General features: G+C 39.7%; 1 protein-coding gene across 2 annotated transcripts in view; it reads right to left on the bottom strand.

The window, feature by feature from the left end:
• The window catches only part of KITLG (KIT ligand), an 88,550-nt gene that overhangs the window by 35,469 nt on the left and 35,182 nt on the right, over positions 1 to 17,899 (bottom strand). For both annotated transcript variants that reach the window (XM_043546423.1, XM_027821680.3), the window contains exon 3: positions 3,361 to 3,423. In XM_043546423.1, coding sequence (XP_043402358.1) covers positions 3,361 to 3,423 — 63 coding nt within the window. The remainder of the gene's footprint in view (positions 1 to 3,360; positions 3,424 to 17,899) is intronic.

The raw sequence follows: 17,899 nt of genomic DNA, 5'->3' as shown, positions 1-17,899 counted from the left end.
TCCTGTAAAGCAGGTTCTCCAATCCTCAGATCATCCTACTAGCCCTTCTCTCCACTTGTTCAAGTTTGAATTCATCTTTCTTAATTGCACACAGTATTTCAGATGAATCTCACCAGTGCCTTGTATAATGGTTTTAACACTTCCCTGTCTCTACTGAAATACCTCACCGGGTGCATCCAAGGATTGCATTAGTCTTCTACACACCCACATCAAATTGATGGCTCATAGATTTGGGTGTATTGGTCGATCACAGAACAACTTTCTCCTCCTTGGTCACTTCCAACTGATACATCCCCAGTTTATAACAAAAAACCTTGCGCTTTGCACTGTTACATTTCTATTTCTATTACTCTGGTTTTCAAGGTAATCCAAATAGTCTTGTATGATATTCCAGTCCTGCTGCATATTGGCAATACTTCCCAACGTTGTGTCATCCACAAATTTTATTAGCACACTCCCACTTCTCATGCCAATGTCATTAACAAAAACATTGAATAAGATTTGACCCAAGTCTGATCCTTGAGGAATTCCAGTAGTAACCTCCCTCCAGCATGACAGTTCTCCTTTCAGCATGATCCATTATAGCCTCCCCTTTAATCAGTTCCTTACTCTCCTTTTGATTCTCATATTAATCCCCCTCTTCTCCAATTTAATTAATAATTTCCCATATGGAACTCTATCAAATACTTTACTGAAATCCAAGAAGTTTAGACCTACTGCGTTTTTCTTTGGGTAGAAAATTGATGATCTTCTCAAAGGAAGAGATCAGATTGGGCTGACAATCTACCTTTTGTAAAAATATGTTGTATTCCCTCCCAATCACCATTTACTTCTATATCACTAACTACTCTCTCTTTCACAATTTGTTCTAAGACCTTGCATACAATTCAGGTCAAACTAACAGGGTCTATAGTTTCCTGGATCACCTTTGTTCCCTTTCCTAAATAGAGGTACTGTATTTGCAATTCTCCAGTCAGAATATGACCCCCGAGTTTACAGATGATTAAAAATCCTTGCTATTGGGCTTAAATTCATTTGTGTGTTCCTTTAATATTCTTGGATGGAGATTATCCAGGCCCTGCAATTGGGTTCAATTACTCTGTTTGAGTTTGACTTCTACCTCAGATGTGGTAATTTCTACTTCCATATCCTTGTTCCCATTAGTCACCCTGTCATGGAACCCAAGCTCCTCATTACCCTTACTAAAAACTGAGTCAAAATACTCATTTAGGTGTTGGTCCATATCTAAATTATCTTTAATTTCAGCCCCATCATCAGTGCTTAGTGGTCCTCCTTCTTTCCTTGTTTTCTTTTTATTTATATGGCTAAAGAACCTGTCAATATTGGTTTAATTTCCTTTGCAAGGTCCAGCTCTGCAGGTCTCTTGGTAGCTCTCACTTTTTCCTGATGCTTTCTGATCTCCAACAGGTGGCTTTCCATGCTGATCTCTCTCTTCTTCCACTCCTTGAAGGTCTTCTGCTTTCTCTTAATAAGCAGTCTGCAATGTTTGTTCATTCAGTTTCGTTTACAACCATTACCTACATTTTTTTCACCTTGCTTGAGAGTCAAGCTTCAAATAGCTTCTGTAACTTTCACTTAAAGTAATTCCAAGACTTCTCCACATTCAGATCCTGGAGTTCTTCAGTCCAGTCCACTTCCCTAAATCTGTATTTTTTTTTTTTAAAGTTTGCCCTTTTGAAATCAAGGATCCTAGTTGCAGAGGTATTTGTTTATTTTTTCATTTAGTTTAAAATGAATTAACTCATCACTCAAATCAAAGTTGTTCTTTACAACCAGTTCTTCTACGAGGTCTTTGCTTCTTACCAATACTAAATTTAAAATGGCATCACCTCTTGTTGGTTCAGTGACTATCTGGTGAAGAAATCTGTCAGCTATCAGAGCCAGGAATATCTGACCCTACCTTTGTGAGTAGTCCTTCTTCTCTGATATATAGCTGGGAAATGAAAGCCTCAATCACACAATTCCCAGTAGTATTTATCTCATTAAAAACATTAAAGAGGTCTCTATCCATATCCAGATCAGATCCCGGGGGTCTGTAGCAGACCCCACGCACTATTCTATTGGAGCCTCAGTTACCTTTGTTCCCCAAAGTGATTTTGTCCAACAGATTCTGTTTTATACATCACTTCTAATTTCTTAATAATCTACCTTGTCATTAATATACTATGTACTCCTCCCCCTGTACCTATATTTGTGTCTTTCCTGGACAGCACATACCCTTCAATTTCTGTATTCCAGTCATGACTATTATTCCACCATACATATTTCTGTTATCCCTATAATATTCGGTTTCACTTCCTGCAACAGTAGTTCTATTTCCTCTTTTTTGTTACCCAAGCTCCTTGCATTGGTGCACAGACATCTTAGTTGTTTCTGCTTGGCTTCATCCAGATCTCTTGCCTAATTAGGTACAATCATTTTACTGCCAGTATTGCCTACGTGACCGCCGTTACTGTCAGTGGTACTTATGCTATCGTTCCTCTTGTTGTTCATTCTCCTATCCTCTCTTGTTCCTTTCTGCATTGCTAGATCTTCTTTTAATGCAAGTAATGGCTTAGATCATATGGTCATTGGGCTATCATTAGCCAGGCATTAGTTTGGTATATTGCTCAAAGTAATTTACACTTTTGGCACTTCTTCCATTCTAAAGATGTCTACACCAGGGCTTTCTCAAATCATTATATTTATTTTTTAAAATTTTGAGCTTATGTCAGTGTAGCAATCTTTCAAATGTAATCCTTCATAAAATGAATTTGAGGGAAATTTTAAAACCAGAACTAATATCAGATCACCCAAAGGCAATATTTGCAAGTATGTATTCTTTAGATCATCACATGATTTGTAAAGTTTTTAAAAAGCATATTTTAAGATGGTTATAAACTACAGTATTATGCAGGAAAGAGTGATGCAAATCATTATGTGAGTGAAATACAATATTGTCCTAATCCCTCAGAAGCTTCATTAGGAAATAGTTACTGAAACCATCAGTCTCTGTATGTTTCTATTTTTTTTTAGCAGCCTCTTACGTACATATTGTGGACATGCTAATAAAGCACATGCTCTTGCCACAAAACATTGTACAGTGTCTTCTCCAACATAAATAAAAACAAGTTATTTATCCAAATAAACAATATGTTCCCCATTCCCACTCAATAAAGTGGATAATGATTGAAAACTGACTATTTCCCAAAGAAAAGGTCTAAAAAATTGAGTTTTTGCAAGATTTCTGTAATTAACAAGATTTTATGTGACTGAAGCACTGATGTCCGAGACATATAGAGCTGCAGCCATCATTGCCTGGCTATTTTATTGGGATTGATTTCAAGTGATTGTACATACCAGAGTATCCATCTTCTGAACATACCTAAGGGTTATCCTATAATCATTTGGAAGATTTCCAACCTAGAACAAACAGAGGTAATAAAGAATATATTAGTGTTTTGGTAAGAAAATGAAGGGTTTATTTTAGTCACTGTAGTTAATATACATTTTATAAAGTAATTAACACAATTTCTAGAAATTACTGGTCAGTTGCAAATAACTTAAGTCCGTGTTTAGGGATTGTGTACATCAGAGTGGCTATACTGTGTCAGACCAAAGATCCATCTAGCCCAGTATCCTGTCTTCTGACAGTGGCCAATGCCAGGTGCTTCAGAGGGAATCAACAGAAGAGGTAATCATCAAATGATCTGTTTCCTGTCGCCCATTCCCAGCTTCTGGAAAACAGAGGTTAGGGACACCATCTCTACCCATCTCGGTTAATAACCATTGATGGAGCTATCCTTTTTGAATTTATCTAGTTCTTTTTTGAACCCTGTTAGTGTCTTGGCTTTCAGAAAATCCTCTGGAAAAGTTCCACAGGTTGACTGTGCATTAGGTAAAAAAAAAAATACTTCCTTTTGTTTGTTTTAAACCTGCTGCCTGTTAATTTCATTTGGTGACCCCTGGTCTGCTTTTCCATTATCTCCCTACTCTTCACAGACCCATGTTGACCTTATTCACCGTGGTCATCTCAAGGCAGAATCTAAGATGGTAATACTGTCAAAGAGCAGACAGTTTAAGACTCAGGCTTCAAGGTGAGAATGGACCATTATGATCTACTACCTAGGGAGGTGGTAGAATCTCCTTCCTTAGAGGTTTTTAAGGTCAGGCTTGACAAAGCCCTGGCTGGGATGATTTAACTGGGACTTGGTCCTGCTTCGAGCAGGGGGTTGGACTAGATGACCTTCTGAGGTCCCTTCCAACCCTGATATTCTATGATTCTAGTCTGACTTCCTGCATATTGCAGGCCACAGAACCTCATTCACTCCTGAAATAGACCCCTAACCTCTCTCCGAGTTTCTGAAGTCCTCAAATCATGTTTTAAAGACTTCACCATGCATCCGATGAAGTGAGCTGTAGCTCATGAAAGCTTATGCTCAAATAAATTTGTTAATCTCTAAGGTGCCACAAGTACTCCTTTTCTTTTTGCGGATACAGACTAACACGGCTGCTACTCTGAAACCTGTCATTATGCAAGGCACTGAATTTAGCCGTATGGAGTGGAAATCTATCAACTTCATGAAAAAACTCGTACAGATACAGACAGACATCAGCTTCCTTTCCAAATGCAAACAGATGGACATCATACCAAAAGGATTGAAGGTAAAAAATCCATTACAATCGACATACCACATAGACTATGCTGACAGCTTGTGCCACACACTCTCAAAGAAGCTGCGGAACCACCTGATCAACATCCTCTACAGCAAACAGGGAAAGATTAAGAATGAGCTCTCAAAACTGGATTAAAAAACAACCCTCCACACAAACTTCCTTGTGGCTGGACTTTACAAAAACTAGATAAGGTATGCATCCGATGAAGTCAGCTGTAGCTCACGAAAGCTTATGCTCAAATAAATCTGTTAGTCTCTAAGGTGCCAAAAGTACTCCTTTTCTTTTTACGGATACAGACTAACATGACTGCTACTCTGAAACCTGTCACCATTTACACTAGTTTAAACATGTAAGTGATCCGTGCCCCATGTTGCAGGGCAAGGTGAAAACTCCACAGGGTCTCTGCCAATCTGACCCAGGGAAAATTCTTTCCTGACCCCAAATATGGTGATCAGTTAGACCCTGAGCATGTGGGCCAGATCCGCCAGGCAGATAACTGGGAAAGAATTATCTGTAGTAACTCAGTGCCCTCCCCATCTGGTGTCCTGTCTCCAGCAGTTGGGGATTTTTGCTACTGGCAGTCTCCAATGGGCCACATGCCATTATAGGCAATCTCATCATCTCATCCCCTCCATAAACTTATCAACCTCAGTCTTGAAGCCAGTTAGGTTTTTTCCCCCCATTGCTCCCCTTGAAAGGCTGTTGCAGAACTTCATTTCTCTGATGGTTAGAAACCTTTGCCTAATTTCAAGCCTAAACTTGTTGATGGCCAGTTTGTATTCATTTGTTCTTGTGTCCACTTTGGTGGTTACCTTAAATAACACCTCTCCCTCTCTTGTATTTATCCCTCTGATGTATTTATAGAAAGCAATCTTATCTCCCTTAAGCCTTCTTTTGGTTAGGCTAAACAAGCCAAGCTCTTTGAGTCTCCTCTCATAAAGTAGGTTTTCCATTCCTCAAATCATCCTGGTAGCCCTTCTCTGCACCTGTTCCAGTTTGAATTAATCCTTCTTAAACATCAGAGACCAGAATTGCACACAGTATTCCCGATAAGGTCTCACCAGTGCCTTGTATAATGGTTCTAACACTTGCCTGTCTCTACTGGAAATACCTCACTTGATGCATCCTAGGACTTCATTAGCTTTTTTCATGGCCACATCACATTGACAACTCATTGTCATTGTGTGATCAACCAATATATGCAGGTCTTTCTCTTCCTCTGCTGCTGCCAACTGATAAGTCCCCATCTTATAGCAAAAATTCTTCTTGTTAGTCCCTGAATGCACTTTGCACTATTAAATTTTATCCCATTTCTATTACTCCAGTTTACAAGGTCATCCAGATCTTCTTGTATGATATTCCGGCCCTCCTCTGTATTGGCTATACATCCCAACTTTGACATCTGCAAACTTTATTAGTACCCTCTCACTTTTTGTGCCAAGGTTATTTAATAAAAATGTTAAAGAAGATTTGTCCAAAGACTGATCCCTGAGGTACTCCACTAGTAACCTCCCTCTAGCCTGACAGTTCACCTTTCAGTATGACCCGTCGTAGTCATCCCTTTAACCAATTCCGTATCCACCTGTCAATTCTCATATCAATCCCCATCTTCTCTAGTTTAACTAATCATTTCCCATGTGGAACTGTATCAAAGGCCTTACTGAAATCCAAGAAGATTAGGTCTGCTGCATTTCCTTTCTCTAAAAAAAAAAAAAAAAAAAGTCATCTTCTCAAAGAAAAAGATCATGTTGGTATGGCACAATATATCTTTTGTAAGACTATGTTGCATTTTATCCCATTTACTGTCCACATCTATGTCCTTAACTACTTCCTCTTTCAAAATATGTTCCAAGACCTTGCATACAATTGAGGTCAAACAGGTCTGTAGTTTCCTGGACTACTTTTTTCCCCTTTTCTAAATATAGGTACTATATTTGCAATTCTCCAGTGATAGGGTACCACCCTCAAGATTACAGATTGATTAAAAATCCTTGCTATTGGGCTTGCAATTTCATATGCCAATTCCTTTAATATTCTTGGATGAAAATTATCCAGGCTCCCTAATTTAGTCCCATTAAACTGTTGAATTTGCTTTCCACCTTGGATGAGGTAATTTATACCTCCATATCTTCGTTGCCATTAGTTACCCTGCCACTACCCCTAAGCTCTTTATTAGCCTCATTAAAAACTGAGGGACAGTATGTGTTTAGGTGTTGGGCCATGCTTAGATTATCTTTAATCTCCATTTTATCCTCAGTGCTTAGGGGTCCCACTTCTTCTTTCCTTGTTTTCTATTTATATGGCTGTAGAATGTTTTACTATTGGTCTTAATTCTCTTTGCAAGGTTCAACTCTGCTTGGCTTTTGGCAGTTCTCTCTTTATACCTACACTTTGACTGCCAAGAGGTAGCTTTCCTTGCTGATCCCTCCTATCTTCCATTCCTTGTAGGCTTTGTACTTTCTGTTAATCACCTATTTGAGATGCTTGCTCATCCAGCTTGGTGTGCAACCTTTGCCTATGAATTTTTTCCCCTTGCTTTGGGATGCAGGTTTCAGATAGCTTCTGCAACTTTCACATAAAGTAATTCCAAGCGTCCTCCACATTCATATCCTTGAGTTCTTTGGTCCAGTCCACTTCCTTAACTAATTCCCCTCATTTTTTAAAGTTAGCTCTTTTGAAACAGGGACGCTTGTTGCAGATCTGTTTTTGTTTATCCTTCCACTTAGTTTAAATTAAATTCACTCATGATCGCTCGAACGAAGATTGTCCTTTAGAACCAGTTCTTCTATGAGGTCCTCATTGCTCACCAATACCAAATCTAAAATAGTGTCACCTCTTGTTCGTTCAGCAACTATTTGTTGAAGAAATCCGTCAGCTATCACATCCAGGAATATCTGGCCCTACTATTATTAGCACTTGTCCTCCAATCTATATCTGGTCAAGAAGCACACAAGGATCATAAGGCCATTGGGGAAAAACTAAATGAATGTTTTGCATCGGTCTTCACGGCTGAGGATGTGAGGGAGATTCCCAAACCTGAGCCATTCTTTTTAAATGATAAATCTGAGGAACTGTCCCAGATTGAGGTGTCATTAGAGGAGGTTTTGGAACAAATTGATAAACTAAACCGTAATAAATCAAAGGACCAGATGGTATTCACCCAAAAGTTCTGAAGGAACTCAAATGCAAAATTGCACAACTAATAACTGTGGTTTGTAACCTATCATTTAAATCAGATTCTGTACCAACTGGCTGGAGGATAGCTAATTTGACACCAATTTTTAAAAAGGGCTCCAGAGGCGATCCTAGCAACTACAGGCCAGTAAGCCTGACTTCAGTATCAGATAAACTGGTTGAAACTAGTAAAGAACAAAACTGTCAGACACATAAATTAACAATGTGTTCGGGAAGAGTCAACGTGTTTTGTAAAGGGAAGTCATGCCTCACCAATTCACTAGAATTTGCTAAGGGGGTCAACAAGCATGTGGACAAGGGAAATCTAGTGGATATACTGTACTTAGATTTTTAGAAAGACTGACAAGCTCCCCTAACAAAGGCTCTTAAGCAAAGCAAGCTATCATGGGATATGTCAGGGAAGGTCATCTCATGGATCAGTAACTGATTAAAAGATAGGAAACAAAGGGTAGGAATAAATGGTCAGTTTTCAGAATGGAGAGAGAAATAGTGGTATCCCCCAGGGGTCTGTACGGGGACCAGTCCTATTCAACATATTCATAAATGATCTGAAAAAAAGGGTAAATAGTAAGGTGCCAAAATTTGCGGATGATACAAAACTACTCAAGATAGTTAAGTTCCAGGCAGACTGCGAAGAGCTACAAAAGGACCTCACAAAACTGGGTGACTGGGCAACAAAATGGCAGATGAAATTCAATGTTGATAAATGCAAAGTAATGCACATTGGAAAACATAATCCCAACTATACATATAAAATGATGGAATCTAAATTAGCTGTTACCACTCAAGAAAGAGGTCTTGGAGTCATTGTGGATAGTTCTCTGAAAACATCCACTCAATGTGCAGCGGCAGTCAAAAAAGCTAACAGAATGTTGAGAATCATTAAGAAAGGGATAGATAATAAGACAGAAAATATCAAATTGCCTCTATATAAATCCATGGTACGCCCACATCTTGAATACTGCATGCAGATGTGGTGCATCAAAAAAGTTATATTGGAATTGGAAAAGGTACAGAAGAGGGCAACAAAAATGATTAGGGATATGGAACAGCTTCCGTATGAGGAGAGATTAATAAGACTGGGACTTTTCAGCTTTGAAAAGAGACTACTAAGAGGGGATATGATAGAGGTTTACAAAATCATGACTGGTATGGAGAAAGTAAATAAGGAAGTGTTATTTACTGCTTCTCATAACACAAGAACTAGGGGTCCCCAAATGACATTAACAGGCAGCAGGTTTAAAACAAATAAAAGGAAGTATTTTTTCACACAACGCACAGTCAACCTGTGGAACTGCTTGCCAGAGGATGTTGTGAAGGCCAAGACTATAACACGGTTCAAAAAAGAACTAGATAAGTTCATGGAGGATAGGTCCATCAATGGCTATTAACCGGGATGGGCAGGGATGGTGTCCCTAGCCTCTGTTTTCCAGAAGCTGGGTGACAGGAAATGGATCACTTGCTGATTACCTGTTCTGTTCATTCCCTCTGGGGCACCTGAGGCATTGGTCACTGTTGGAAGACAGGATACTGGGCTAGATGGACCTTTGGTCTGATCCAGTATGGTCGTTCTTATGTTGTTCTTGAAATGAAGGCCCCATAATCACACAATTCCAAGTAGTATTTATTTGATTAAAAGAGGTCTCTATCCATATCCAAATTGGATCTTGGTAGTCGATAATGCACCCCAAGCACTATGTCAGAGGAACCTCTAATAGCTTTCTTCCCCTAAGTGATTTTGGCCCAAACAGACTTTGTCTAATCCATTCCATCACTTCTAATTTCTTTGCCGTCTACCTCATCATCAATATACAATGCTACTCCACCATCTTTTGCTACTCCACCATCTGTCTTTCTTGAACACATATCCTTCAATACCTGTACTCCAGTCATGACTAATATTCCACCATATTTCTGTTATCCCTAGAATATGTGGTTTCACTTCCTGCAGAAGTAGTTCTAGCTCCTCCATTTTGTTACCCAGGCTCCTTGCATTGGTGTACAAACATCTTAACTTGTCTTTGTCCACATTCCTCATCCGATTTGGTACAGGAATTCTACTGTCAGTATCACCTGACTGGTATCAGCACTACCCTTCAGAAGAGTCTGAGTTATTAGTTAATGGAGGAGTATGTTTACATTTCCATATTTTAACTGAACTTCTGGAAATATCTGAAATCTATATGTGGAAAGTGAAACAGTCATTCTTTAAGTAACATGTAATGCCCCAAACAGGTAGACCCTGGATGAGAAATTTTCCTGGGTGAGGGGGGGAAACCAGTTAAAAAAACCCTAAACAAGCAATTGCCTGCATCCTGCTCACTAATGCTCAAGTTCAGCAAAGCAGGTTTATTTTTGAGCATGTGTTTCAAGCCATTAAGTCTACTGGATGTAAACACCTGCTTAAGTGCTTTAACTGTGGCCTAAACGTTGTTCAGAAAAGCATCCCCAGTTCTTGTGAACAAGGGACATTCTGTTATGGGCACTTTTACTTAGAAAAGTTTCCTTTTCTGAATGCTGCTGTAGCAATGCCATTTAATTTCCCACACTCTCACTCATTGAATCATTTGCACTAGCAACCGCTCTAACTATATACAAAATTTCAAAGCAGTCACTGTATACACATAGTTCTGGTCAGCCGCAATACTTATGCCTAAATAAGTTCAAAATGTTATTGCATTCATATCATGGGGTGAACCATGAGACTCTCACTTTGATGACCTCCATCATTCTCCTAAAGGGGGTTAAAAAGGTCATATTATATAAGAATATGTGCATGAATAGTCACCTTCATGCTCTTATATATTTATATAATTTGACCCTTATATAATCTGTATAGTTTATGACTGATTTTTACTTTTTTTGCACATGCACCTTCCAAAAGTAGAGGTTGAAAAGGTGTCACTGAATTCACCAATGCGTATTTCTATATCTATTGCCCTTTGCTTCTTAATTCTGAGGTGCTGACTCAGTAGAAAGTAGAACTTTAGAAAAATACTGTTGCAGTATATTTGCCCTTGATTTATTTTTAAAGAAAATGTTGGTACTTTTATTTCCTCTTTAAATTGGTTTATTTAATCTGAACCCTCTCCCACTCATTTTTTTTGTAATCTTATGCTTTCTTTTCCAATAGCACACCCACACATCATGCCACATTAACAGATATTCTGATTGCCTTTCCAGTTTATTTGCTATGCTCAGGGATGCAGCATTTTAAACAGCAAAGACACTGAAGACACTTCTGCTGGCGCAAAATTCCCCATACATAATCTACAGGGATTTGATACTTAGCACTGTCAGCAATAGTATATTATTTTAAGAAAGGTCAGTTCAAGATTAAATTTGTTCCACGTCAATGAACACTACAAGAACGGACATGCATTATGTATACAGTCTACTTTACTGGCACAAAGCCTGTCAAGCACTTTTCATGCACAGTTAAAAAAAATAGAGGCCAAGATTACAGATTTACTGAGAATTAACATCCTTAAACCCCCTAGAGATACCAGATTATCATTAGACATTTTTCCTCTATGATCGATTGTAGAATTTGTAACTAAAAAAAGGGAATTTGGGGATGGCCAAATCAGAGCATACATTCTCACTCTGACCAGAAAGAGCTTTTACTAAGATGTATTTATTAAACATCCTAGGCCAGATCTTTCATAGGTCTAAAATGGCATAGCACAGTTGAAGCCAATGGAGCTATGTTCTGGCCCAGGCTGGCATGGTACTTTACAGATATATGGGAAGATGAGCTCCCTGCTATAATAGAGTAAGATATGTCTATCAAATTATTAATTCCATTTTGTATTATGTATTGAACATCTGTCTAAACTTGCCTAAGGCAAGCCTATGGAATTGCATTCCAGACAGCTGCCCTGTCTCGGAAAGGTGTTTGATACCTCACTGAAAGACTGTCAATGAGGAGCCAGCAACTTGATTGCCCCTGCACTGCTGACCCACTCCCAAGAGACGTTTTTTAAAAAACACACAGGGATTCAAAGGCAGGGTGAGCATGATTGGCGGAGGGGCTGGAGCATCCCAGTGGAGCACATCTCAAGGAAACTGAGCCCTGGTCTATACTACAAAATTACTTCGGTACAACTATGTCTTTCAGGGATGTGAATAATCCACACCCCTGAGCAACACAGGTCAGTATAACTAAGCACCAGTGTAGAAATAGCTACTGCCTCTCCCGTCGGCTTACAGCATCTTCACCAGAAGCGCTACAGTGACGCAGCTGCATCGGTGCAGCTACCTTGCTGTAAATTTGTAGTGTAGACCTACCCTGAGATAGATCTTAATTAAGAGCAGGGTGTTGCTCTGGCAGGTGTGTGGTAGGGGGAAGGAAACTATCATCACATGTAAGGAGGACTTGCAGAAGTGACTTTGGCTAGCTTGAAATGGTGACAAACCTCAGAATCAGAGAAGGGATGAGATCAGACCGGGGGCCGGGGGGAGGGGGGTGCATTTCAAGATTTGTGTTGTGTATCACTCAAGTGCTTTTAAAAGTACTCACTGGTTAAGAAACTCCTTTACTAAGCTTGTGTTCCTTGCTTTCCTGCCATGTTGTCCCCGAAGGAGTTAAACTAGAAGCCCAGAATGGTGGAGCTCTAGGGGTGCATGTGAAAGTTATTGGAGGATGCAGGAGACTCAGGCAGATTTTGGGATATAAGGTGACTGGGCAGCAGCACCGCACATCCGAAAGGAGGACAGTAGGCAAGAGGTCTGAGTGTGTCCTAGGGACCCAGAGCTAGGCCAAACCCAGTTGGCTTCTAAGCACAGCAATGGGGGTCAGCTCACTATAGATTAGTGCCCATACAGTGGATACAGGACCAGGTTGTAATACCTGCCCCAAGTTTCCTATTTATAAAAATGAAGCAAGTAAAGACACCATCTGTTGGCAATTGTGATGGACACTATCAGGTCACATAGGGAGTCTCAATATTCAGTTGAATGCTGTCAAGAATGACACGCAAAAAGTTGACTTTAAAAATATAGTTAAAAAAAAATATAGGAAAAAGGAATGAATCCCCATAGAAATGCTTCACAAGTGATACAAATTCCAGTATCCTGCCCTTACCACACAGAGCAGAAGAACAGAGTACTGTACAAGAACGATGGAATGTTATGTGCATCTCTGCAATGAAATGATCCAATATTAGAGCTTTGGTTTTGAGAAGTTCTTTTATCATGAGCTATTTTGAGAATTTTGAAGTCAAAGAAAAAGAAAACCGTGAACGGAACTAAATGGCAACTTTTTACACATCTGATAATTACATAGTACCTATTGCATTTCTCTGTAAATTCACACTTCTATAGTTTAGACATATCTACACCGCTCCTCAGTGATTTCAACTGACAGTGCTGATACTGCAGAACCATCTTCCAAGAATTTTTATCACCTCATACTGCAATTATACCTGAAAACCCAGCTGTTGTTTTCTAGTGACCACATAGATTATCAAGAGCAGCAGTCTTACTGCTCATACTTAAGGGTGGTTGTTGTTCATGTCAAAAATTAAAAATGTGACATTTCCTTTTTAAATAAAACAGAAGTCAAAACACACCACAGTTTAAGTTGATTTTATATTAGAAAAGTATTAAATAGCCATTAGCCATAGTTTAAAAGCAGAAAGAGATCACAAATCACCAAATGTAAACATGAACATTTTAATAAAACTCTAGCTAATGTATCTTGTTTGATAAAGTATATTATGCATTCCAAAAATAATTAAAACCATTTTAAAACTTGTCACTCCCCCACAATCCACTACTTTGGACTGGATTTAAAGCAAAATGTGTATATATTTATGGTAGTCCTGCTGAGCAGCAAGTTGACTGGACTGACAACTATGACTCCTTACAAAGGCCTGAAAAAAATCATTTTTTCCCCACAGAAGTTATGGCTGTGATAAGCAAACAGCTAAGTTCAATATGCTAGCATTCTGAGCTTTGTTTTCTGCTTTTTAATCCTACTCTAGTTTAGACACTCCTGTACCACCCCTTTAAGTTGGCAGAAACCATGCTGTCCACTTGTGCTGGAAGCCTCCTTTCCAGAAGGTCAACCTTCTCATATTAATTTATTTCCATAATTAAATTTATCAAAATCTACAGGAAAATAAAGTGAGATCTAGCTCTGTTACTAAATTATCAGACTAATGAATTTATGCTCTGCAGTGGTATTGCTTTAGGCAAGAAAATGGAATAATAAACATTGTGATTCAAGTTCATTTTGGGAAAGAACTTGAAAGTTTATCATCTTGGGACTCATTAGAAGGCTAAAGTGATTTTATAACAAATTCTAAATGAGAAACATGTATTAGCTGCTTAGATCCAGTTTTAAAATTACTTTAATTTAGAAAAATTAATTGTTTGCAAATGACTGGCCCATAAAATTGGGAAGTATAGCTCATACATTTCCATGATTCTTTGTGCAAAAAACTCAAAGGAAACACACTAACTTTGTTGAAATAATGTTAATAATATAACACAGGAAATTCAGGGTTTAGGGGAGGGATCAGCAAACCTTGGCACGCCGCCTGTCAGGGAAATCCGCTGGCGGGCCAGTACAGTTTGTTTACCTGCAGCATCCACAGGTTCGGCTGATCGCAGCTTCCACTGGCTGTGGTTCGCTATTCCAGGCCAATGGGGGCTGTGGGAATTGGCGTGGGCTGAGGGATGTGCTGGCCACCGCTTTCCGCAGTCCCCATTGGCCTGGAACGGCAAACCGTGGCCAGTGGGAATTGCGATCAGCCGAACCCATGGACACTGCAGGTAAACAAACCATCCCGGCCCGCCAGCGGATTTCCCTGATGGGCCGCATGCCAAAGGTTGCCGATCCCTGGTTTACGGTGAAACTCCTTTGATGGATAATCCTGATGCACGTGGAGTAACTTTTGCAATACAAGGCATTTATAGATCACCCACTGTTTGTACACGTTGGAAACATCTTGGAATAAGAATGATGCAAAAAAGAATTCAGCTCAAGCTCTAGAATTGGGGTGATTGTTTGTCAGAGGTCAGTGAAGTCACCAGTTCCAGAATTTCCCGTTTTTAGAGCACCCTGTCTTGCTGTCTGGGTCCCTTGCAAATACCAGAAATGCTGCCTGAGCCCTCTGCAGAGAGCTCAAGAGCTGCCTCTGCTTCCTAACTATCTGGGACACAGAAGCCCAAGTCAGTGAGGGGGATGTGGGGCGGGAGTACATATACTTTTGTAAAGATCATAGAGGAGTCAAGAATCCTTGGTGAAATTTTGGTCCCATTGAAGTCCATGAGAGTTTTGCCATGGACTTCAGTGGGCCCAGGATTTAACCCCTTGATTTTATTAAAGTTTGTTATGACTCATCTGACTATTTTTGGAGGGGCAAAATTCTGTGACAAGTGACCAGCCTTATATATGTTAATCTCTGTAAAAAGCCAAGAACTTTAGTTTCTTTGTGAATTTCCAAGACACATTTCCTTGACCTTTGAGAAATCCTTAGATAATATGCGAACAGTCTCATAGTGCATTATAAATGATTTCATCTGCAGTCCTGTTAATCAAAAAGGCAATAATGAAATAGTTTCAGTAACCTTAATTTAACTTGTAATCACAGAACAACATACTGTACCACACTAAGGATTTATAATAGGGCAGTCCTAACAAAATTAGTTTAATGAATGAGAATGGTTTAAGTCCAGGGTATCAAATTCATTTGTCTCAGATTGTCAAATTCCATTTTTTTCAGTCCACGGGGTAAGGTATACGTTTAGGATTTTAATATTCAGAAGTCACTGAAGAACAACCCACAGACATCAAAGCAAGGTTTTCAGAAAGATAAAAGGTAAAACAGGTCATTGAAGTAGTAACTTAGTCATCATTTGATCAGTACCTTATTGTCTCATACAATGGGAAAATATGCTCCCCTTTAGGACACCATTTCTGCCCTTTGTTTCTATTCCTACCCCATCCTCCTTGCTTTCCTGCCTTTGGATCTCTGCTCCTTGCTTCCTTCTGCATTTCCTTCCCTAGAGCAGCTTTTACTTTCCACCCCCTGGGGCTTTATTCCTGCCACCTTCTGCATTCTAGCTGCAAAAATGATCAGCAATGAAATCGCTAATGTGGACATTTTTAAAACCTCATCATTAGACTTAAAATAACATCCCAATTAAATTAATGTTAGCTGGGAAGTTCACACTTTTCAGAGTTTATGGCTGTCTAAAGATTCAGGAAGACAATACTAGATTAGTTATACTATTCTCACTCATGAGGACTTAGGACATCTCTACAGTATAAACTTAAGTCAGCCTATTTTAGGTTGACTTACAGTAACCGCAGTAACTACTGCACTGATTCATATCCACACTGCCCTTCTGTCGGTGATTCGTGTCCTGAGCAGGAGCACTTTCACAGATTTAAGTGGGACAGTTTGGGGGGCAGAAAGCCAGGGCTCAGCTCTGAATGCAGCTCCCTGCCAGGAGCCTGGCTCCCCGCCGGAAATGGGGCAGCTGCACCAGGCTTCTTGGCTCCCCACCAGGAACAGGGCACCCTCAATGGGCTTCTTGGCTCCCTGCCAGGAATGGGACAGCCACATTTGACTCTGGGTGCAGAGCTCCCTGCCGGGTGCAGCCATGCTCCCAGTGGGGAGCCAAGAGCTAAGAGGAGCAGGGGGCAGCTGAGCTCCCAGCGGGAGATCCGTGACCAGAGTCTAGTCAACTGCTGTGCTCCTGGCGGGGAGCCGGGAGTCTGGGCACAGAGAGCCCAGGTGGCAGCCTGAGCTGGGATCCTGGATGGAGCCCAGCTTGGAGCAGAGAAAGAGCAGCAGCGGGGCTGGGGAGCCAGCTTTCTTGTCAATTTCACAACTCCAGCAGAGCCCTGAAATTGATGAAAGGCAGTCAATAGATGTAAGTAAGGCAGTGTCTATAAGGACACTGCGTTGCTCTAACTACACCAAGGTAAGCCCTACACCTCTTGTGAAGGTGGAGTTATGACGGTGTAGTAGGGCACTTACATTGGTGGGAGCAAGGCTGTAGTGCGTACGCTGACATAATTAGATTGACGTAAGCTGCCTTACACTGACCCAACGCTGTAAGCTGCCTTACATCAACCAGGCCTCAGAAACATTTTTTTAAATATGAAAGCTCAGATGCTGCAGAGTCTGAAAACTCCATGCAGAGCTCATAAATATATCAAATAGAAAAAACAGAGTCCGTAGGTGAGGTGTTTGAAGCCACTTGTTTAAATGGTTGGAGTCTTGTAAATACCAGATATTACTTGTGCCTCCAACTGTCTAAAGAAAAACTTTTTAAATAGGTAGAATACATAAGACAAGAAAATGTAAGATTTATATTCCTAACAGAAGGAGCCTTTTATTCTATTTGTGCTGTATAATGACCTTGATGAAAATTTTATTGAGACCTGGAGGTGGCATTTGACCATCATAGAAAGTACACTTAGCAGGTTCTCAATTCTGGAGATTTAGCACCTTTTTTCTAAAAAGGTCAGTGTGATAGCTCTGTTGACTTGCTTTTGAAAAAAAAAAAAAATCATCATAGCAACAGTGACACAACTACTATTGACAGGTGCTGCAATTAGTTTTGTAACATGGAATATTTGCTCCACGAACAGAGTGCATTTCCCTTAAGATGCCTTAATACAAAAAAATAAAAGCCCAGATGATTGGCAGTGTAGAAAGAATGAGCTCTAAAAAAAAAATTACTTCTATAGCCATGAAATTATGGCTTCCAAATGCCCTTAAAAAAGGGCTGACTGAACCGGTTCTAATACCCACTTCTCCTCCCACAGATTAAATTTTGAATATTACATTAAAATTGTCACTCAAATCTCAGAGAAAACTTTATTTAAATAAAAAGATTAAAAGTTCTGTAGATAAGATTTCTCTAAAAAGAAACCACTTTTTGCTCATTTAAATTCTGTGCTTTTTAGGAGCATTTTATAGAGTATTTCTTTATGTTGCAATACTAGATTATAGCGACTTCAGAATATATATAAATCAGAAGAATCACTATCTATTTAGACAAA

This window comes from Chelonia mydas, chromosome 1, assembly GCF_015237465.2.
Source record: "Chelonia mydas isolate rCheMyd1 chromosome 1, rCheMyd1.pri.v2, whole genome shotgun sequence".
Taxonomy (NCBI): domain Eukaryota; kingdom Metazoa; phylum Chordata; order Testudines; family Cheloniidae; genus Chelonia; species Chelonia mydas.
This window is presented reverse-complemented; position numbering and strand designations above follow the sequence as displayed.